The following is a 24,671-nucleotide window of genomic DNA, read 5'->3' as shown; positions in this document are numbered from 1 at the left end:
GGGAGAGGGGATGGGAAGTGGAGAAAAACAATAAAAGGGAGAGGGGAGTCGACAACTGCTTCCGGTCTTCAAGGCTCAGGTGCCGCCTCAGTCCTCCTGGAACAGACACTCCAGTGATACAACCTCTACCGTCTGTTCCTTATCACGGGACTTCTCTGGATCAGCAACCTTCTTGCAGTGGGATGAATGGACCCAAGTCTCTCTCTCAGCAACCTTCAATGCTGTGGTGCTAGTCAATAAGACCTGGTATGGTCCTTCCCATCTATCAATAAGACAACCTGAGCGTAGAAAATTTCGTATCATTACATAATCCCCAGGTTCAATGTCATGACAATTACTATCTGGTAAATCAGGAATCACCAACTTCAGATTATCATTTTGATTCCTCAACTGTTTACTCATGTTAATCAAGTACTTTACAGTCACTTCATTGTTACATTTCAAATCATCCTGAGGGTTAATCATGACATGCGGTTGTCGACCAAACAAGATTTCAAAAGGGGACAGATTAAGAGGGGACCTGGGAGTGGTTCTGATGCTATACAAAACAATGGGTAAAGCTTCTGGCCACGTCAATCCTGTCTCTGCCATTACTTTACTCAATTTATTTTTAATAGTGCTGTTCACTCTTTCGACCTTCGCACTCGCCTGTGGACGGTACGGAGTGTGCAGCTTGCTATCAATTCCCATCAACTTACACATTCCTTGGAAGACATCACCTGTAAAATGGGTACCCCTATCGCTTTCAATGATTCTAGGGATACCATATCTACATACAAATTCCTGCACAATTTTCTTAGCTGTAAACATAGCGGTATTTGTAGCTGCTGGAAAAGCTTCGACCCAATTTGAGAAAACATCTATACAGACAAGTACATACTTTAAATTTCTACATGGGGGCAATTGAATGAAGTCAATTTGTATTACTTGGAAAGGGCCGCCGGCAGGTGGGATATGGGATGGTTCTGTAGGTATTGCCTTTCCAATATTCTTTCTCAGACAGGTAAGGCATGACATTGCTCTTTTACTAGCATGAGAGGAGAATCCTGGGGCGCACCAGTATGCTCTTACCAATTTGCACATCCCCTCCTTGCCTAGATGAGTCAGCCCGTGAGCTGCTTCAGCCAGACACGGAAGGTATGCCCTGGGGGCCACTGGTTTACCATGTCCATCCGTCCAGAGCCCTGAGGACTCCTGGCCATATCCCTTTGCCTTCCAGACTGCTCTCTCCTGAGTGGAACACAAATTCTGCATTTCACACAACTTTCGTGTGTTGATGGTATTAAATACCATCAGTTGTGTGGTGTCTGTCCGTATGGGGGTAGCAGCTGCAAGCTTTGCAGCTTCGTCTGCTCGGCTGTTACCAAGGGATACTGGGTCTTGGCTATATGTATGTGCTTTACATTTGATAACAGCCACTCTGTCGGGTTCCTGTATCGCTGTTAGAAGCCTTTTTATATGAGCTGCATGCGCTATCGGTGTACCAGCTGCCGTCATGAAATTTCTGAGCCGCCATAGGGCTCCGAAATCATGGACTACCCCGAACGCGTATCTGGAATCGGTGTAGATATTGGCTGACTTTCCCTTAGCCAATTCACATGCTCTGGTTAGGGCGACCAGTTCAGCAACCTGGGCTGAGTGAGGTGGGCCTAGTGGTTCCGCTTCTATGGTGTCTTGGTCATCTACGACTGCGTATCCAGTACACAAGTCTCCCGAGTCTGACTGTCTGTGACAACTACCGTCCGTGTAGAACGTGAGTTCTGCATCTTCTAGTGGATTGTCACTGATGTCAGGCCTTGCGGTAAAATTTTGGGTCAAATATTCCATACAATCATGTGTATCTTCCTTTGCATTAAATCCTCCTTCCCCATCACTCTCACCTCCCACCCTTTGTGTCTGACCAGGCACACCTGGGAGAAATGTTGCAGGGTTTAATGCACTGCATCTCCTTATGGTGATGTTTACGGGGGCCATTAATGCCAATTCCCATCTCGTAAACCTTGCTGATGAGACGTGTCTGGTTTGGGCAGAATTCAATAAGGCAGATACCGCATGCGGTGTATGGATTGTGAGGTTGTGGCCTAGCACGACATCTTCGCTTTTTGTCACTAGCAATGCTATCGCTGCAACGCTACGCAAGCATGTGGGGAGGGACCGCGCTACCGTATCTAGCTGAGCGCTGTAGTATGCAACTGGCCTGCTGGCATCACCGTGTTTTTGTGTTAGTACACCTGCTGCGCACCCAGCACTTTCTGTTCCGTATAGTTCAAAGGGTTTCCCATAGTCTGGCATACCTAGTGCTGGTGCCTGCGTTAGGCACTGTTTGAGTCTCTCAAATGCTGTTTCGGATTCGTCTGTATGCGAAATCCGATCAGGTTTGTTTGAGGAGACCATTTCCTGCAAAGGTAGCGCCAATATGGAAAACCCTGGGATCCAATTACGGCAATACCCACACATTCCTAAAAACGTCCTGATCTGTTGCTGGGTTTGTGGCAGTGTCATGTCTCTAATGGCTTGGATTCTATCAGCGGTCAAGTGTCTCAGTCCTTGTGTTAGACAGTGTCCCAAATATTTTACCTTAGTCTGGCATAATTGCAACTTGTCTTTGGAAACCTTGTGACCTGTGTCTGAAAGATGAAACAGGAGCTGTTTCGTATCCTTCAGGGATGCCTCCAGTGAATCTGAACACAGTAATAAATCGTCCACATACTGTATCAATACTGATCCACTGTCTGGTTGGAAAGACTGTAAACAATCATGCAAAGCCTGAGAAAATATACTTGGACTATCTATGAAACCTTGGGGTAACCGAGTCCACGTGTATTGGACTCCTCTGTATGTGAATGCAAACAAATATTGGCTGTCAGGGTGCAGAGGTACCGAAAAGAAAGCGGAGCAGAGGTCAATAACAGTGAAAAATTTGGCAGTGGGAGGAATTTGCATTAGGATGACAGCTGGATTAGGCACTACGGGGAACTGACTCTCAACTATTTTGTTAATCCCCCTTAGATCCTGCACTAGCCTGTAACCCCTCCCCCCACTCTTTTTAACAGGGAAGATGGGACTATTTGCGGTGCTGGACGTTCTTACTAGAATGCCCTGTTGTAGCAAGCGCTCTATTACGGGAAAAACTCCTAACTCCACCTCTGGCTTCAGAGGATACTGTGGGATTTTTGGAGCTATCCTACCATCTTTTACTTGCACAACTACTGGAGCTACGTTTGCCATTAATCCAGTGTCCTGTCCATCTTTTGTCCAAAGCGACTCTGGTATCTGAGATGTCATCTCTTCTACCTGGGATGGGTTCCTATTTGTCATAATGGTGTGTGACATTAATTTTGATGGGGAGTCTAACATGTCTCGTACTTCCTGAGCGTGATTCTCAGGGATGTCCAAGAATACACCTTCAGGAGTACAATAAATGACGCAACCCATTTTACATAGTAAGTCTCTTCCCAGGAGATTAGTTGGTGCAGATGCAGCCAGCAAAAAGGAATGCTTGGTATGCAAAGGCCCTATTGTAATCTCGGCTGGTTTGCTAACAGGGTAGTGCTGGACTACTCCTGTTACTCCCATGGCTGGAATTGTCCTACCAGTGGTTCTCATGCCCACTGTCGAATTTATCACTGACTTGGCCGCCCCTGTGTCTACAAGAAAGTTTAAAGTTTTACCAGCTACATTGATTGCAATTTCTGGTTCGTTTCCAAGACTAGCAATCAACTTAACTGGCTGCAGATTACAGGTATGGCCACACCCCTATTGGGTATGCTGACCTCCCTGAATCCCGCTGGCAGCAACTACTTGTGAGGGAGTTAGCTGGGAACTACCAGAGGCATGCCAGTCTCTGTTTGGGGGATATCTTTTTGTTTCCCCTGTATGTGGCTCAAAACTCCGCCTCTGTGGACCCTGCTCCCAATGTCGTGTGTTGTGTTGTTGTCTAGGGGGCTGAAAAGATCTTTGTACATTCTTTGTTCTACATTCTCGTGCAAAGTGTCCCGGTCTGTTACAAGAAAAACATGTTATTACACTTGCCTTACCCACAGGATTCGGTGGTACATACGCAGGCTGCCTTGTGGTCAGCGCCTGTATACTTACGGACATCAACTTATCACTTTGCGATTCCCTGTGCCTAGTGATGTTTCTGTCGTGATCAATAGCAGCCTCTCTCAAGCCGGACACTGACAGACCGCGCCAGCATGGTTGCGTGGTCTGAACCCTAGTCTTTAATGTTTCCTTTAAACCATCCATCAGTACAGATACTGCTACTTCCCGATGGTTTGGGTTGGTCTTAATGTCTTCTATACCAGTGTACTTTGCCATTTCTAATAGTGCCCGGTGAAAATATTCTGTTGCCGTTTCGGACTCCTTTTGCTTAATGGAAAATATTTTATTCCATTTAACAACGGCTGGGAAATACTCTTTTAGCTGTAAATTTATCCTTTTTACATTATCCTTGTTGTACACGTCTGTAAGCGGTACATCTTTATCCAATGCACAATCAGCTAAAAACTGAGTTGCATCAACATTGGAAGGTAAACAAGCTCTTAGCAGTATCTGCCAATCCTTGTTGTTGGGTTCTACCGTGTTACCTAAATCCCTGATGTATTTTTGGCTAGCAACTAAATCCTTCCTGGGGTCAGGAAATTCGGACACTATTGTTCTTAATTCCATTCTGGAAAATGGAGTGTACATGGCAATGTTCCTTATGGGAGTGGCTCCAGAGACATCTGTTTTTCCATTGGGGACTGCTATTACCCTTACAGGAGCAATTCTAACAGCCTCTTCCTGTGTAGATTCTACAGCTTGTTGTGGTACAATTGTTTCAGTGTAGTGCATGGTGCCGTACTTACCCGTTGACACGACCTCACCTATCCCTCCGCTAGGGGCTTTCACTAATCTCGTGGGTGTCGCTGTGCCTACTGTGGTCTCTGCTATGGTGGCTGCAAGAGAGATAGCTGAAATTGTTGCTGAATCGTCTTCTTGATCACACTCCTGAGGAAGGTTCAAAACAGGGTACATCTTGCACGGGTTAATACTTGCATGAGTTATTTGGTTAACATCATTAACATTTACAGTGTTACTAAGAGTTTGTGTTTTACAACCCAGTGCGTTTCTCTCCGCAATCAACTTTTCTCCTGCAATGTATGGTGGGGGAGGAGCTGTGGCAATCAACTTCCTGACTGCCCCAGATCCTGCCGCCAGAGCCAAACCTCTCTGTATCTCACCTTCCTGGTGCCATAACTGTAAATAATCATGATGCTGAATTCGTCTCTTTGCTGATTTTACGAGACATATCCTCCTCCTTAAATTTTGTAACACTTCTGGACTGAAGCTACCTATTCTTGGGAATTTGTCCCTGTCTTGTACAGTCATTCTCTCCCATTCATCACATAAAGATTCGGTGTGAATTCCATATTTTTCACACATTACATATCGTGCCGACCCAACTGGTCGGTTCACAGAATCAACCTGAACCAGGGTTGATCGCCCCCTACCTGAGCAACTGGCCCCCATAGTCTGCAGGTGTTGCTTAGTCCTCCTTGGATCTCTGTATCAAGGTTTTCAGCAAGCCTTTTCAGACAACCAAATTACTCCACAGTAGGCCGGCGGTGGCGGTTTACCGAGTACCCCACTCACTCGCCCACCTCGACCAATACGACCTGATCACACCGACGTGGTGCTGGCGTACTCGATACAGGGCCCCTATGGAACCTTCAGTTTACTGGAACATATGAGGGTTACCCGCAGGACACTTACTCTTTCCAGTAAAGGTGGGGTTGTTAGATAGTTCCTGAGTGACCAGCGAACTTCTCTTCCCGAAAAAATAAAAAATTACACAAATCACGTCAGAATGTACAAATAGCGTTTGTGACCACTTTACTCTAATGGTATTAGGTCAGATCACTAACTACTGCACACAATTACGTGCGGTCCAATCGTTCAGTACACGAGCACTACTTGTCATGTACTGAAAGATCAATGGAATCGATGTTTCCGGCCGCGATTCCTTCAGCAAGAGCTTATGGCCTATATGGGTTCTGCACCAACACCCCAGGCGTTGTGCCACTGGACTTTTATAGCGGACCTTTTTATCTTATGACCTCCTGGTCTTGTTACCTTATGACCTCCTGGTCTTGTTACCTTTACCTTATGGTCCGCTATACTCTAATGCTCAAATATTATTTAACCAGGGATGCCTCCCTGGCCACCGTATATGTCACTTACACGTATGTCCCTTGACGAGTACCCGGCTTTCCTTTTGGTTCCACCTTAAAGTTATATAAACTTTTGTATACAAAACACACTCACTCAACACATGTACACTTTGTTTCTATATCTATTTCTGCGCAGAAATTGTCTTCAGGCCAAGAGTGTTACCAATTAGGAGCAGGATCTGTTAAACTAAATTTCAGATTTTCTAAAAACAGATTTGCGTTATTTACCGCTTCGCGTTATCTACCGCTGTGCGTTACTTATCGCCTTGCGCTAATTATCGCTTTGCGCTAATTCAACTTTTTCGTGACTTGAGCTACGTGAGCGTAACCGGACGCTACGTTGCGTAATGAACGCTGCGTGCGTCTGCCTTTTGGATTGCGTACGCTAGTCTTTGTTAGCGACACGTGTACGCAATGCAAAGGATCCACCGTAACACAATATATTTTTATCAATGTAAATGATCCCTGATCATCTACCGCAATCCACACTGACTGCCTTGTATCTCAGACAAACCGTGTGTTTGTTCTATACTTTAACTATCACCTCTACTATTAAATAACAGCAAATCTCTTTTTAGCACTTTCTATCAACTATAAAATTTGGCAAACAGGAATAGTGATATACGAAAAAATGAAATACACAAGTGAAAAGAAATGCAGGTATGTATGCGTACGCAAGACAAAAGAAAAATAAACAGTTTTAAAAAGACACAAGCGTTTTGTTCTTACTTCCGGTTACCGGGTTCCTTCAGCACTCTTTATCTAAGCGAAGCAGACGCTTATCCCGTCAGCAACTGCGAGACAACCTCCCACCCTTTTGCTGGAGGGATAATGTCTGCTGATCTACCTAGTGCAGATGTGAAAAGGACCGGACGAGCCCGCAATTGACAATGCTAAATTCCTTTGTCGTATAAACAACCCTTTATGAAGCTAAGAACACTGTACGCTGTTTACTTAAGAAGTACCGTAATGGTACGCTAGTTGCGTAACGATCGCGCAGCCGTAGGCGAGACGCTCAGGCGTCACGTTCGCTCACGGCCCAGGGATCACAGGACACGTTATTGGTTATGTCTAGGGGAAAGATTCGCTGTAACGTAGCGTACGCTAGAGACCACGAGGAGGTCACCAGCGATGCAGACGCTCACAACACTATACCTTTATGTTAAAACCTTATACCAATGAAATACACTGAATACCTTAATGTGAGTACAGGGTGTAAATGCAACCTTGTGTAACCTGACTATCTACAAAGCTGCATGAGCGTCACCGACGCTCAAATGAACACTTATCACTATAGAAAATACACAGATACTGGTTTAGGTTTCCAAGGCCTATTAACTGTATTATGTCTAATATACTTGTAAAAGGGGATAACAGTACATATGATACACTACAATATAACAGAGACCTCCTAACCACAGAACTAAACAATAAATACAATAAGACAATGCTACGCTGACCTAAATGAAATACAATACAATACTATAATACTATAAGGTATTTAAGAGAAAAGAGGAGAGAGAGAGATAGAGAGAGAGAGAGAGAGAGATTGGCTCGCAGAAAGACAATGATTATGGAGAGAACTTACGCACAAAGGGTATGATCGCCAGCGCCTCGATATCCAGCTCCCGATTATCAGCAGATAACCGTTGATGAGAGAGTGAGTGCTGGATGTGGTCGGCCTGCCTATTTATGCCCCACACACAATGCAATCTCCTGGTCCTACAATCCCATTGTCCATTGGCCGAAGGAATTCGGCCCTGTATCATAACAAAAGGTCATAGGGTGATTCATACAGGTGGGCTGTGACGATTTCCAACAGCTCAGGTGGGTGGGAAACTGGGTTTCCCGCCGCATACCTGAGTATGTGTAAATCATAGAAATGGACATAAACTTCTTATGTCCATAACTATTCGCATGAGCGATTAATACGCTCCAAACCAACACCGGAATATTGCTAATTAAATACTCTTCCGATGGGTACCAAACACTGCAATATGATTCCTGTTAGACCCTTCGTACGATGCAAAGAGGGATTCCTCAGCTCTGGGACATTGTACTTTAACCAAACTTACAGAAACTATCAAAGGGATCATGATCTATAAACTACATTAATTGTGAACATTTGTAACTAATGAGTCGCACGCTACGATCACATAAACTCTACCGTAAATGCGCATACTGCGCGTGCGAGTGCACGCTATTGCGGGTATGCGCTTCCACGGGAGAGCGTACGCATGCGCAGCACGGACCAGTGTGCGGTGCAAATATGGCAACGTGCATTGAGACATTTTTCTGACTTTGACACTTGAAGCAGAGGTCTTGCTAAGCTTAGAGCATTGTAAATTGCCCTTAGCTCCAGTATATTTATGTGGAGAGAAGTCTCCAGACTTGATCACACTCTCTGGAAATTTTTTCCTTGTGTGACTGCTCCCCAGCCACTCAGGCTGGCATCCGTGGTCACCAGGACCCAGTCCTGAATGCCGAATCTGCGGCCCTTTCATAGATGAGCACTCTGCAGCCACCGCAGAAGAAACACCCTTGTCCTTGGAGACAGGGTTATCCGCTGATGCATCTGAAGATGCGATCCGGACCATTTTTCCAGCAGATCCCACGGAAAGGTTCTTGCGTGAAATCTACCGAATGGGACCGCTTTGTAAGAAACCACCATTTTTCACAGGATCCTTGTGCAATGATGCACTGACACTTTTCCTGGTTTTAGGAGGTTCCTGACTAGCTCGGATAACTCCCTGGCTTTCTTCTCCGGGAGAAAACATCCTTTTCTGGACTGTGTCCAGAATCATCCCTAGGAACAGTAGACGTGTCGTCGGAAAAAAATGCGATTTTGGAATATTTAGAATCCACTCGTGCTGTCGTAGAACTACTTAAGATAGTGCTACTCCGACCTCCAACTGTTCTCTGGACCTTGCCCTTATCAGGAAAGCGTCCATATTTCTTTTAAGAAGAATCATCATTTCGGCCATTACCTTGGTAAAGACCCGGGGTCCCCTTCTTCCTGGTTCGCTATCACTACTCTGAGTGACTCCATCTTGATTTGAACGCTTGTATGTAAGTGTTCAAATATTTCAGATCTCACCGAGCCGTCTGGCTTCAGTACCACAATATAGTGTGGAATAATACCCCTTCCCTTGTTGTAGAAGGGGTACTTTGATTATCACCTGCTGGGAATACAGCCTGTGAATTGTTCCCAATACTGCCTCCCTGTCGGAGGGAGACGTTGGTAAAGCAGACTTCAGGAACTTGTGAGGGGGAGACGTCTCGAATTTCCAATGTACACCTGGGATACTACGTGTAGGATCCAGGAGTCCACTTGTGAGTGAGCCCCCTGCGTGCTGAAACTCTTGAGATGACCCCCTACCGCACCTGAGTCCGCTTGTACGGCCCCAGCGTCATGCTGCGGACTTGGCAGAAGCTGTGGAGGGCTTCTGTTCCTGGGAATGGGCTGCCTGCTGCAGTCTTCTTCCCTTTCCTCTACCCCTGGGCAGATATGACTGGCCCTTTTGCCCGCCTGCCCTTATGGGGACGAAAGGACAGAGACTGAAAAGACTGTGTCCTTTTCTGCTGAGATGTGACTTGGGGTAACAAAAGGTGGATTTTTCAGCTGTTGCCATGGCCACCAGGTCCGATGGACCGCCCCTTTATACGGCAATACTTCCATGTGCCGTCTGGAATCTGCATCACCTGACCACTGTCGTGTCTTCGTCTGGCAGATATGGACATCACATTTACTCTTGATGCCAGAATGCAAATATCCCTCTGCGCATCTCGCATATATAGAAATGCATCTATAGTCAATAAAATCTTGTCCCTGTCAAGGGTATCAATATTTTCAGTCAGGAAATCCGACCAAGCCCCCTCAGCGCTGCACATCCAGGCTGAGGCGATTGCTGGTCGTAGTATAACACCAGTATGTGTGTATATACTTTTTAGGATATTTTTCAGCTTCCTATCAGCTGGCTCCTTGAGGGCTGCCGTATCTGGAGACGGTAACGCCCCTTGTTTTTATAAGCGTGTGAGCGCCTTATCCACCCTAAGGTGTGTTTCCCAACTCGCCCTAACTTCTGGCGGGAAAGGGTATACCGCCAATAATTTTCTATCGGAGGAAACCCACGTATCATCACACACTTCATTTAATTTATCTGATTCAGGAAAAACTACAAGTAGTTTATTCACACCCTACATAATACCCTTATTTGTGGTACTTGTAGTATCAGAAATATGTAACACCTCCTTCATTGCCCTTAACATGAAACGTGTGGCCCTAAAGGAAAATACGTTTGTTTCTTCACCGTCGACACTGGAGTCAGTGTCCGTGTCTGTGTCGACCGACTGAGGTAAATGGGCGTTTTTACAAGCCCCTGACGGTGTCTGAGACGCCTGGACAGGTACTAATTTGTTTGCCGGCCGTCTCATGTCGTCAACCGACCTTGCAGCGTGTGGACATTATCACGTAATTCCTAAATAAGCCATCCATTCCAGTGTCGACTCCCTAGAGAGTGACATCACCAATACAGGCAATTTGCTCCGCCTCCTCACCAACATCGTCCTCCTACATGTCGACACACACGTACCGACACACATCACACACACAGGGAATGCTCTGATAGAGGACAGGACCCCACTAGCCCTTTGGGGAGACAGAGGGAGAGTTTGCCAGCACACACCAAAAACGCTATAATTATACAGGGACAACCCCTTATACAAGTGTTTTCCCTTATAGCATTTTTATATATGTAATCATATCGCCAAATAAGTGCCCCCCCTCTCTGTTTTAACCCTGTTTCTGTAGTGCAGTGCAGGGGAGAGCCTGGGAGCCTTCCTCACAGCAGAGCTGAGCAGGAAAATGGTGCCGTGTGCTGAGGAGAATAGGCCCCGCCCCCTTTTTGGCGGGCTCTTCTCCCGGAGTTTGTGAGATCTGGCAGGGGTTAAATACATCCATATAGCCTCAAGGGCTATATGTGATGTATTTTAGCCATAAAAAGGTATTATACATTGCTGCCCAGGGCGCCCCCCCCAGCGCCCTGCACCCTCAGTGACAGTTGGTGACTGTTGGTGAAGTGTGCTGACAACAATGGCGCACAGCTGCAGTGCTGTGCGCTACCTTATGAAGACTGAAAGTCTTCTGCCGCCTGTTTCTGGACCTCTGGACCTCTTCAACTTCGGCATCTGCAAGGGGGGTCGGCGGCACGGCTCCGGGACCGGACTCCATGGCTGGGCCTGTGTTCGATCCCTCTGGAGCTAATGGTGTCCAGTAGCCTAAGAAGCAAATCCATCCTGCACGCAGGTGAGTTTACTTCTCTCCCCTAAGTCCCTCGTAGCAGTGAGCCTGTTGCCAGCAGGACTCACTGAAAATAAAAAACCTAACTTAAACTTTTATTCTAAGCAGCTCAGGAGAGCCACCTAGATTGCACCCTTCTCGTCGGGCACAAAAATCTAACTGAGGCTTGGAGGAGGGTCATAGGGGGAGGAGCCAGTGCACACCACCTGATCCTAAAGCTTTTATTATTGTGCCCTGTCTCCTGCGGAGCCGCTATATCCCCATGGTCCTTACGGAGTCCCAGCATCCACTAGGACGTCAGAGAAATACAGGTTATTGCTGACTACGCAATCCAGTATATTAAACAGAGCCATGCTATACACACAGGTTATTACCTACAATGCAATCCAGTATATTATACAGAGCCATGCTATATATAAAGGTTATTAATAGAGCCATGCTATATATACAGGTTATTGCTGACTATGCAATCTAGTATATTATACAGAGCCATGCTATAGATACAGGTTATTGCTTACTATGCAAACTAGTATATTATACAGAGCCATGCTGTGTATAAAGGTTATTGCTGACTATGCAATCTAGTACATTATACAGAGCCATGCTATACATACAGGTTATTACACAGAGCCATGCTATACATACAGGCTATGATACAGAGCCATACTATACATACAGATTATTATACAGAGCCATGCTATACGCACAGGTCATTACACAGAGTCATGCTATACATACAGGTTATTATACAGAGCCATGCTATACACACAGGTTATTATACAGAGCCATGCTATACACACAGGTTATTACACAGAGCCATGCTATACACACAGGTTATTATACAGAGCCATACTATACATACAAGTTATTATACAGAGCCATGCTGTACATACAGATTATTATACAGAGCCATGTTATACACACAGGTTATTATACAGCCATGCTATAGAAAGGTTATTACCTATTACGCAATTCAGTATATTATACAGAGCCATGCAATACAGTATATGCAGGTTATTACCTACTATGCAATCCAGTATATTATACAGAGTCATGCTATATATAAAGGTTATTGCTGACAATGCAAACTAGTATATTATACAGAGCCATGCTATATATACAGGTTATTACCGACCATGCAATCCAGTATTTTATACAGAACCATGCTATACATACAGACTTTTGCTGATTATGACATCCAGTATATTATAAAGAGCCATGCTATACACACAGGTTATTACCTACTATGCAATCCAGTATATTATAAAGAGCAATGCTATACACACAGGTTATTACCTACTATGCAATCCAGTATATTATAAAGAGCAATGCTATACACACAGGTTATTACCTACTATGCAATCCAGTATATTATACAAAGCCACGCTATATATACTGTACAGGTTATTGCTTACTATGCAAACTAGTACAGGTTGAGTATCCCATATCCAAATATTCCGAAATACGGAATATTCTGAAATACAGAATTTTTTGAGTGAGAGTGAAATAGTTAAACCTTTGTTTTCTGATGGCTCAATGTACACAAACTTTGTTTAATACACAAAGTTATTAAAAATATTGTATTAAATGACCTTCAGGCTGTGTGTTTAAGGTGTATATGAAACATAAATGAACTCTGTGAATGTACACACACTTTGTTTGATGCACAAAGTTATTAAAAATATTGGTTAAAATTACATTCAGACTGTGTGTATAAGGTGTATATGAAACATTAATCTATTCTGTGCTTAGACTTAGGTCCCATCACCATGATATCTCATTATGGTATGCAATTATTCCAAAATACGGAAGAATCCGATATCCAAAATACTTCTGGTCCCAAGCATTTTGGATAAGGGATACTCAACCTGTATATTATACAGAGCCATGCTATATATAGAGGTTATTACTGACTATGCAATCCAGAATATTATAGAGCCATGCTATACATACAGGTTATTACGGACTATGCAATCCAGTATAATATACTGGCAATGCTATACATACAGGTTATTACTGACTATGCAATCCAGTATATTATAGGGCCATGCTATATATAAAGGTTATTACTGACTATGCAATCCAGTATAATATACTGGCAATGCTATACATACAGGTTATTACTGACTATGCAATCCAGTATAATATACAGAGCCACGCTATACACACAGGTTATTACTGACTATGCAATCCAGTATAATATACAGAGCCATGCTATACATACAGGTTATTACTGACTATGAAATCCAGTATAATATACAGAGCAATGCTATACATACAGGTTATTACTGACTATGCAATCCAGTATAATATACAGAGCCATGCTATACATACATGTTATTACTGACTATGCAATCCAGTATATTATACAGAGCCATGATATATACAGGTTATTACTGACTATGCAATCTAGTATATTTTACAGAGCCATGCTATATATACAGGTTATTACGGACTATGCAATCTAGTATATTATACAGAGCCATGCTATATATACAGGTTATTACTGACTATGCAATCCAGTATATTATAGAGCCATGCTATACATACAGGTTATTACTGACTATGCAATCCAGTCTATTATAGAGCCATGCTATAAAGGTTATTACTGACTATGCAATCTAGTATAATATACAGAGCCATGCTATATATACAGGTTATTGCTTACTATGCAAACTAGTATATTATACAGAGCCATGCTATACATACAGGTTATTACTGACTATGCAATCCAGTCTATTATAGAGCCATGCTATAAAGGTTATTACTGACTATGCAATCTAGTATAATATACAGAGCCATGCTATATATACAGGTTATTGCCCCTTTTACACCTACGAGCACGGGTCGCAGCCGGGAGCCTGACACGGGAGCTGCCCCCTGCTGCGACCCGTGCTCGGTCCCTTTCCCATTAGCAGTCACAACCCGGCATATGCCGGGTTGGTGACGCTTCTAGCTACACGGCAGGGGCGGCGCAGGGAGATCACATGATCTCCCAGCGCCGCCCATCCATACAGTGTAAACGGGAGCCGTGTCGCATCGACACGGCTCCCGTTTACACTACACCCTACCCGGATCATTCCCGTGTCCTACCCAGGTAAATAGCCGGGTAGGATTCACGGGTCACTTGATCCGGGTTTACCCTTTTCCACTTGCCAAAAACACGGGTAAATGCGCGCCCCCGTGCATTTACCCGTGTTTTTTGAGCTAGTGGAAAAGGGGTATTACTATGCAAACTAGTATATTATACAGAGCCATGCTATACATACAGGTTATTACTGACTATGCAATCCAGTATAATATACAGAGCAATGCTATACATACAGGTTATTACTGACTATGCAATCCAGTATATTATACAGAGCCATGCTATACATACAGGTTATTACTGACTATGCAATCCAGTCTATTATAGAGCCATGCTATAAAGGTTATTACTGACTATGCAATCTAGTATAATATACAGAGCAATGCTATACATACAGGTTATTACTGACTATGCAATCCAGTATATTATACAGAGCCATGCTATATATAAAGGTTATTGCTGAATATGCAATCTAGTATATTATACAGAGCCATGCTATATATAAAGGTTATTGCTGACTATGCAATTCAGTATATTATACAGAGCCATGCTATAGATAAAGGTTATTGAGGACTATGCAATCCAGTATATTATACAGAGCCATGCTATATATAAAGGTTATTGCTGACTATGCAATTCAGTATATTATACAGAGCCATGCTATATATACAGGTTATTGCTGACTATGCAATCCAGTATATTATACAGAGCAATGCTATATATACAGGTTATTACTGACTATGCAATCCAGTATATTATACAGAGCCATGCTATACTGTATATAAAAGTTACTATCTACTATGCAATACAGTATATTATACAGAGCCATACTATATATAAAGGTTATTATCTACTATGCAATGCAGTACACTATACAGAGCCATGCTATACATACAGGTTATTGCTGACTATGCAATCTAGTATATTATACAGAGCCATGCTATAAAGGTTATTATCTACTATGCAATGCAGTACATCATACAGAGCCATGCCATACATACAGGTTATTGCTGACTATGCAATCCAGTATATTATACAGAGCTATGCTATATATAAAGGTTATTAACTACTATGCAATCTAGTATATTTATACAGAGCCATGCTATATATAGAGGTTATTATCTACTATGCAATCCAGTATATTCCACAGAGCCATGCTATATATAAAGGATATTATCTACTATGCAATCCAGTATATTATACATAGCCATGATATATATACAGGTTATTATACAGGGCCATGCTATATTTACAGGTTGTTACTAAACATGCAGTACTCACGTCCATTATATTATGCAGCCTTATGGTATATACAGCCTCTATTGAGGTATATTATACAGTGCCCTGTAGTGCATATATTGGTGAAGCCGTACATAACATCATATTCTCACCTGCTGGACTGCGTGGTCGTAGCCGAAGCAGGAATCCGGCCCGCTGCAGACGTGTACGTTAGAGGGGAGTCCTACATACGACTGACGCTCTACCCCAGAGGAGTCTCTCATGTTGAAGTACAGGATCCACAGGGCTTGCGGCTTCTCCGACTGATCACTCTGAGGCTCTAGACAAGGAGTAATAAACGTCTATGTTACATGAGACAATGCAATATGTAGTGTTACCGCCAATCAGGAGTTAATGAGGCCAAAAAGGGGTTTATTACGAGGCGTTGGGTAGTAAAATCCGGCGCTTCTGATCGTGTTTATGCCGCAATGTGATTACTAGCAAGGCACAGCTAGCAAACCCAATGCCCTTCAAGTATCAGGTATAAACAAGATCAGTAGTGTAACGTATTACAACCCGACGCTTCGTACCCTGAGCCCTACGTGTTCTAGTTTTTCACATGGTTTTCTAAACATGGAAATTGCCCGATCCGCCCGTCTGTCTGTCCGCAAGCAATGCGGTGCCTTTGATAAAATAGGATTTTAATACCTACCGGTAAATCCTTTTCTCCTAGTCCGTAGAGGATGCTGGGGACTCCATAAGGACCATGGGGTATAGACAGGATCCGCAGGAGACATGGGCACACTATAAGACTTTGAATGTGTGTGAACTGGCTCCTCCCTCTATGCCCCTCCTCCAGACCTCAGTTATAGGAACTGTGCCCAGGGAGACGGACATTTCGAGGAAAAGGATTTTTGTTACACTACGGGTGAGACACATACCAGCTCACACCACAAACACACCGTACAACTGGAGTAGCAGGAATACCAGAGAACAGTATGAACGAAAAACAGCAACAAGCTGAACATGACCGATACACAACTTTCGTGTAATCGAACAACAACTAACAACACAACTGCAAGTAACAGTCCGCACTGGGATGGGCGCCCAGCATCCTCTACGGACTAGGAGAAAAGGATTTACCGGTAGGTATTAAAATCCTATTTTCTCTTACGTCCTAGAGGATGCTGGGGACTCCAAAAGGACCATGGGGTCTATACCAAAGCTCCAGACCGGGCGGGAGAGTGCGGACGACTCTGCAGCACCGATTGAGCAAACACGAGGTCCTCATCCGCCAGGGTATCAAAATTGTAGAACTTAGCAAAAGTATTTGAACCCGACCACGTAGCTGCTCGGCAAAGTTGAAGTGCCGAGACCCCTCGGGCAGCCGCCCAAGATGGGCCCACCTTCCTGGTAGAATGGGCCTTCACTGACTTCGACAACGGCAATCCAGCCGTAGAATGAGCGTGCTGAATCGTATTACAAATCCAGCGTGCAACAGTCTGCTTGGAAGCAGGATTTCCAATCTTGTTGGAATCGTACAGGACAAATAGAGCCTCCGTTTTCCTAATATGAACCGTTCTGGCGATATAACTTTTCAAAGATCTCACGACATCGAGAGATTTTGGCACCGTCACGGCATCCGAAGCCACAGGCACCACAATAGGTTGATTTATGTGAAACGAAGAAACCACCTTCGCCAGAAATTGTTGACGAGTCCTCAATTCCGCTCTATCCACATGGAAAATCAAATATGGGCTCTTGTGAGACAAAGCCGCCAATTCCGATACCCGTCTGGCGGACGCCAAGGCCAAAAGCATGACCACTTTACAAGTGAGAAACTTTAACTCAACCTTTCGCAAAGGTTCAAACCAGTGAGACATAAGAAATTGCAACACCACGTCAAGATCCCACGGTGCCACGGGTGGCACAAACGGGGGATGGATAAGCAGCACTCCCTTCACGAAAGTCTGAACTTCAGGAAGGGTGGCCAATTCCTTTTGAAAGAAAATAGATAAAGCCAAAATCTGCACTTTGATGGAACCCAATTTCAGGCCTGCATCCACGCCTGCCTGCAAAAAATGGAGGAAACGACCTAGCGGAAAGTCCTCCGCCGGAGCTTTCTTGGCTTCACACCACAACACATATTTTCTCCAAATACGGTGATAATGCTACACCGTGACCTCCTTTCTAGCCTTAAGGAGAGTGGGGATGACTTCCCCAGGAATACCCTTTCGAGCTAGGATTTGGCGTTCAACCTCCACGCCGTCAAACGCAGCCGCGGTAAGTCTTGAAATACGCACGGCCCCTGCAGTAACAGGTCCTCACAGGTCCGAGTACTGCCGGAACCCTTGTTCGTCTTATGATCCTCAACACCTTTGGAATGAGAGGAAGTGGAGGGAACACATATACCGACTGAAACACCCACGGAGTTACCAGGGCGTCCACTGCACTGGCTTGGGGGTACCTTGACCTGGAACAATACCTCGGAAGCTTCTTGTTGAGGCGAGACGCCATCATGTCTATTTGAGGAATTCCCTAATGCCTTGTCACTTCTGCAAATACCTCTTGATGAAGAGCCCACTCTCCTGGATGGAGATCGTGTCTGCTGAGGAAGTCTGCTTCCCAGTTGTCCACGCCCAGAAGGAAGACTGCTGACAGAGCGCTCACGTGCTTTTCCGCCCAGTGGAGAACCCTTGTGGCCTCCGCCATCGCCGCTCTGCTCTTTGTTCCGCCCTGGCGGTTTACGTACGCTACCGCTGTTACGTTGTCCGACTGAATCAGGACAGGTAGACCTCGAAGGTAGTGTTCCGCTTGCAGAAGGCCGTAGTAAATGGCTCTTAACTCCAGAACGTTTATGTGGAGACAAGTTTCCTGGCTTGACCATTTTCCCTGGAAACTTCTTCCTTGTGCGACTGCACCCCGTGGTCAGCAGGACCCAATCCTGGATTCCGAACCTGCGTCCCTCTTGAAGGTGAGAACTTTGCAGCCACCACAGGAGAGAAATTCTGGTCCTGGAAGATAGACTTATTTTCCGGTGCATGTGCAGGTGACACCTGGACCATTTGTTCAGCAGGTCCCACTGAGACACCCGGGCATGAAACCTGCCAAACGGAATGGCTTCGTAAGCCGCAACCATCTTCCCTAGCACTCGAGTGCATTGATGAATTGACACTCTTGCCGGTTTCAGAAACTCCTTGACCATGCAATGGATTTCCAGAGCTTTTTCCGCCGGAAGAAACACTCTCTGTAGTTCCGTGTCTAGGATCATGCCCAAGAAGGGCAGCCGAGTTGTCGGGATCAACTGAGACTTTGGCAAATTTAGAATCCAACCATGATGTTGCAGAACCGTCAGGGAGAGTTCCACATTTCTTAGCAAATGCTCCTTTGATCTCGCCTTTATCGGGATATCGTCCAAGTACGGGATAATTGTGACACCCTGCTTGCGTAGGAGTACCATCATTTCTGCCATCACTTTGGTGAAGAACCTCGGGGCCGCGGAAAGCCCAAACGGCAACGTCTGAAATTGGTAATGACAATCCTGCACCGCAAATCTCAGGAAGGCCTGATGTGGAGGATATATCGGGACGTGTAAGTAGGCATCTTTTACGTCGACTGACGCCATAAAATCCCCCCCTTCTAGGCTGGAGATCACAACTCGAAGAGATTCCATCTTGAACTTGAAAGTTTTCAAATACAGATTGAGGGATTTTAGGTTCAGGATCGGTCTGACCGAGCCGTCCGGCTTTGCACGACAAAGAGGCTCGAATAGAACCCTTCCCCCCCGTTGGGACGGGGGAACTGGCACAACGACCCTCTGTTGACACAGCTTTTGTATCGCAGCATTTACTACTACTCTTTCTGGAAGAGAATCTGGAAGGGCCGACTTGAAAAAGCGGCGGGGGGGGGGGGGCATCTCCTGAAACTCCAGTTTGTACCCTTGGGACATTATGTCTAAGACCCAAGGATCTAGGCCCGATTGAAACCAGACCTGACTGAAGATTCGGAGACGGGCCCCCACCGGCACGGACTCCCGTAGGGAAGCCCCAGCGTCATGCGGTGCACTTAGCAGAGGCGGGGGAGGACTTTTGGTCCTGGGCGCCAGACACAGCAGGCGACCTTTCTCCCCTTCCTCTACCTTTTGAAGCGAGGAAGGACGAGCCCCTTCCTTTTTTTGTATTTATTAGGCCGAAAGGACTGCATCTGATAATGGGGCGCCTTTTTCTGTTGTGCGGGAACATAAGGAAGAAAAGATGACTTACCCGCAGTAGCGGTAGACACCAGGTCAGCGAGGCCGTCACCAAACAAGACACTACCTTTATAAGGGAGAGCTTCCATAGCTTTCTTGGAGTCGGCATCAGCATTCCATTGATGAATCCACAGCGCCCTCCTGGCCGAGACAGCCATGGCATTAGCCCTTGATCCCAAGAGCCAATATCCCTTGCTGCATCCTTTAGGTAAGCTGCAGCGTCCCTGATATAACCGAGAGTCAAAAGAATGTTATCCTTATCAAGGGTATCCATGTCAGATGCCAAATTATCAGCCCACTTAGCAATAGCACTACTCACCCATGCCGACGTCACGGCAGGTCTGAGGAGAGCACCCGTAGTGACATAAATGGCCTTTAATGTTGTTTCCTGCTTGCGATCGGCGGGATCCTTGAGGGCAGCCGTGTCAGGAGACGGAAGCGCCACTTTTTTGGACAGTCGGGACAGAGCCTTGTCCACATTTGGAGATGACTCCCACTTTTCCCTGTCGTCAGAGGGGAAAGGATATGCCATAAAAATTATCTTGGGAATCTGCCACCTTTTATCAGGAGATTCCCAAGCCTTTTCACAAAGAGCGTTCAGTTCATGAGAGGGGGGAAACGTCACCTCAGGCTTTTTCCCTTTAAATAAACAAACCCTCGTATCTGGAACAGGAGGATCCTCAGAAATATGTAAAACATCTTTAATAGCCACAATCATGAACTGAATACTCTTTACCAATTTTGGATGTAAACTGGCTTCACTAAAGTCGACACTGGAATCAGAGTCCATGTCGGTATCCGTATCTGCCATCTGGGTAAATGAACGTTTCTGTGACCCTGAGGGGGCCTGTACCTGAGACAAAGCGTCCTCCATGGATTTCCTCCACGTTTGTGCCTGAGAATCAGATTTATCTAGCCTCTAAGACAATAACGCCACATTTGCATTCAATGTACTCAACCTATTCACCCAATCAGCAGTCAGCGGCGAAGGTGTTATATTGAGTGCCCAGGCACTGATATATGCTCTTTGCCAGTGAGAAAAAACTCCAGTAACCTGCTGCCCAGGGCGCCCCCCCTGCGCCATGCACCCTGCGAGTGCCGTTGGTGTGTGTGTGGGAGCAAGGAACGCAGCGCGACCGCCGCGCTGTACCTCCGTTACTGAAGTCTTCTGCCGTCACTGAAGTCTTCTGTTCTTCACATACTCACCCGGCTTCTTTCTTCTGGCTTCTGTGAGGGGGGTGACGGCGTGGCTCCGGGAACAAGCAGCTAGGCGCACCACGTGATCGAACCCTCTGGAGCTAATGGTGTCCAGTAGCCTAAGAAGCAGAGCCCTTAACTCAAAAGAAGTAGGTCTGACTTCTCTCCCCTCAGTCCCACGATGCAGAGAGCCTGAAGCCAGCAGTGCTCCCTGAAAATCAAAAACCTAACAAAGTCTTTTCAGAGAAACTCAGTACAGCGCCCCTAGTGTGTGTCCAGTCACTCCTGGGCACAAAGTCTAACTGAGGTCTGGAGGAGGGGCATAGAGGGAGGAGCTAGTTCACACCCATTCAAAGTCTTATAGTGTGCCCATGTCTCCTGCGGATCCCGTCTATACCCTTTTGGAGTCCCCAGCATCCTCTAGGACGTAAGAAAAAATCCATAGAGGACACAAGACGCTTTGTGGGTAGGGAAAGGGATTATAATAATGATGATTCTGGGTGACGGCGGTGGAGCTTGTATTAGGGCGAGGCGCAACGGTACCAAGGACAGCGACTGCTCTTTATCGGAGGCACGGTGTTCATGTCACACACTGCGCACCGCGCGATGGGGGCGGATCTTAGCATGCAGGAGCAGAGTACATGTTTCTGTGTCTGTACACACCTCGGTGTTAGGGCAGGGAGAGCAGTCAATCACCAGACAGTAAGCGGCTCCTTACAGACCAGATGCTGCCTGGCCGCGTACACGCTGAGTAGAATCACCCCAATGGGCTCATTTATACAACCGATTCCTCCCTACAAATGTCTCTTCCTCCATTCTCTGTGTGTAATGCCGCAACGTCTTACTGGCCAGATTTCAGAAATATTCATTTAAATAATTATCCGAAAGAACAAAACAAACGAAAACCAAACGTCTTGTATAAATCCTTGATTTGCTGTATCCTACAAACACTCCGATCACTTTCCTGCGCGGCCGCCGCTTACGCAGGACGCTGTAAATCAGTGTCTATGGTGCATTTCTTACCACGGTCTCCGGCAAATATAGTAAAATTAATGAACAGAGCGATGCATAAACGGCAAGCTCTAGCGGTTTAATTACTTTCTCTATTTCATGATCAAAGCGGCCTCTGCATGGAGGATCTCAACGCTTCCCAAACAGCGCAGTAAACGGCGCCCCTGGAGTACTTCATTTGCTGTGCTCACATTGTATAATACGGAACTAATACACTTTAATAAGGTCAAATACTGGGTTCGGCCTGCTGTCTTGTAAGCCACTAATTCCAATTTAGAATACAGAGTAAATTAAACACAAAAGCGGGACATCAGTACAAGGCGCGGGAAGTGACAACGCATCATTCTGCTGGAAACTCAGCAACACGATAGGAGTAAGGGCATGCTGGGAGTTGTAGTTTGTAGCTCACACAGAGACGTAGCAATTTACCAGTCTGTTCTAGTTTGCGGCACTAGAACCCTGCATTAAACAGACACTAAGAAGAGGAAGCGGGCTCATAAAAAGAGGGCATGTGACACTTATCAAGATGCGCTACAGCGCAAACACAGTAACATTTGCGCCAGGTGTACAAAGGTGAATGGTTGTTCTATAATGGAGACCTATAGTCATTTCCAAAACGCACACAGTACTGTGGGGTCTCTGGACGGGATTTCAGCAACCGATGGCTTCCGTCCTATATTTGTATCCTGGCAGATAATGGCTTAGCTACTGTTCCGCCATTTCTTGCAGATCATCTTAGTTTTTGCCGTAGTACCTTACGCTACCCCCTGCCAATAAGCAGGCCTTACGGAGGTGAAATGCGTGAGTGGCAGGTAGCGGCGGCACATCGCTGGAGAAGCTGGACACAGGGCCGGATCTAGGGGGCGCGAAGGGGGTGACCGCCCCCCCTAACACAGTCATAGCCACGCCCACTTTTGAGCAGAAGAGAGCTCTACTGGGAGAGCCTTAGGCAGAACGATGTGCTGCAGCTTATACCACAGCAGCACAGAGGAGCCAGGAGAGCAAGGGTTACAGAGCATTTGCCCCTCACTTGCTGGCGTGTGGGTACTAGGGCTAATAAATACAATTACCCCATAGCACAGTCACATGTACAAAGAACAATCACAAAGCTCTATCTCAGTCTCACTCAAAAAGTTCAGTCAGAATTGAGAGAGGAGGAGTTAGGATTGCAGATGGGAGGAGTTGGGACTGTAGAGGGAGGAGTCAAGATTAAACAGTAAACCGCCCCCCCTAAAGAAAAGTCTAGATCCGTCCCTGGCTGTACAGCCCATTGGTTCTTGTCCCTGTGCAGGGTGACTTTTCCACCACCACACTGAGTCTGAGATGAACCAAGGCCACGGAGCGCATCCATCTACACTACCAAGTGCCATTATACGTCTCACCTTGTCAGCACCTGGCCAAGTGCCATTATACGTCTCACCTTGTCAGCATCTGGCCGGGCTGAGCCTTATAAAATATGAATATTCTCTATATATCACTTCCCCTGCTAGTCTAATAAGAGCGGATACATTGTAAATCTGTACGGCAGGGACGTTACTGCGGCTCCTTAGTGGGCTCTGTGTTTATTACAATGGTAAAATAATGTCTCTCTCTGGCATCTGTAGGAAGAGACATTCTATAATCTATAAGCACACATCTACATAATCCGTAAGGCAGATGGAAGCGCCGCATCCGGGGTCGTCTGGGAAATCTAGGCGATGGTACCAGAACATATACAGTTATACGTAGCAGCTAGGAGAGCAGAGTGCAGTCAGATTAAATACGTTGTGTATTATTGCTGTGATATAAGGAACACGAGCGAGAGGTGTCAGGTTGAAATGTCAAGGAAGTCGTTAAGACAAATGTCAGAGCCTGGCAATAAACATGATGAGAAAGCCACTGGAGGCTAATGGATTCCGCTAAGCAGATGAAAGGACGGGCGTTACTAAGTACTCTGTAACAGGCACAGCCAACGCTCGTTATTACATGTCACTGCTTCTGATAACATCCAGGCCAGGACAAGAGCTACAAACGTCCAGGTACACACAATGCAGCAGGTGTGCTATACAAATGCTGCGTCCCGCTGCTAGCGCATATAACCTGCAGACCGAGCGTACTACAGTAGCGATCACTGCGTCTGGCTCCTCTTACAGTAACATTAAATAGTCGCGTGCTACAAGTGATCGCGTGCTGGGAAAACGCACCTGATTTCTAAGAAGTTCTCATCGTACCCAACATTAAATGCATTACACGCAGCTCACTGCATTACATTATATACTCCACACTGAACATAAGGACCAGTGATCTCCCCCCCGTATAAATCAGAGCACAAACAAACGCTGACAGGTGTTGTCCTTGGAGTCTGCGCACACTGGGGATCATTCCGAGTTGATCGCTCGCTAGCTAGTTGTAGCA

At 45.7% G+C, this 24,671-nt stretch overlaps 1 protein-coding gene across 1 annotated transcript in view; it reads right to left on the bottom strand.

Annotated features, from left to right (window-relative positions):
• The window catches only part of CHM (CHM Rab escort protein), a 182,708-nt gene that overhangs the window by 9,246 nt on the left and 148,791 nt on the right, over positions 1-24,671 (bottom strand). Inside the window, exon 12 of the mRNA XM_063938649.1 lies at positions 15,994-16,160. Within this exon, the coding sequence (XP_063794719.1) occupies positions 15,994-16,160 (167 nt within the window). The remainder of the gene's footprint in view (positions 1-15,993; positions 16,161-24,671) is intronic.

Source organism: Pseudophryne corroboree, chromosome 8 (assembly GCF_028390025.1).
Source record: "Pseudophryne corroboree isolate aPseCor3 chromosome 8, aPseCor3.hap2, whole genome shotgun sequence".
Lineage (NCBI taxonomy): Eukaryota > Metazoa > Chordata > Amphibia > Anura > Myobatrachidae > Pseudophryne > Pseudophryne corroboree.
This window is presented reverse-complemented; position numbering and strand designations above follow the sequence as displayed.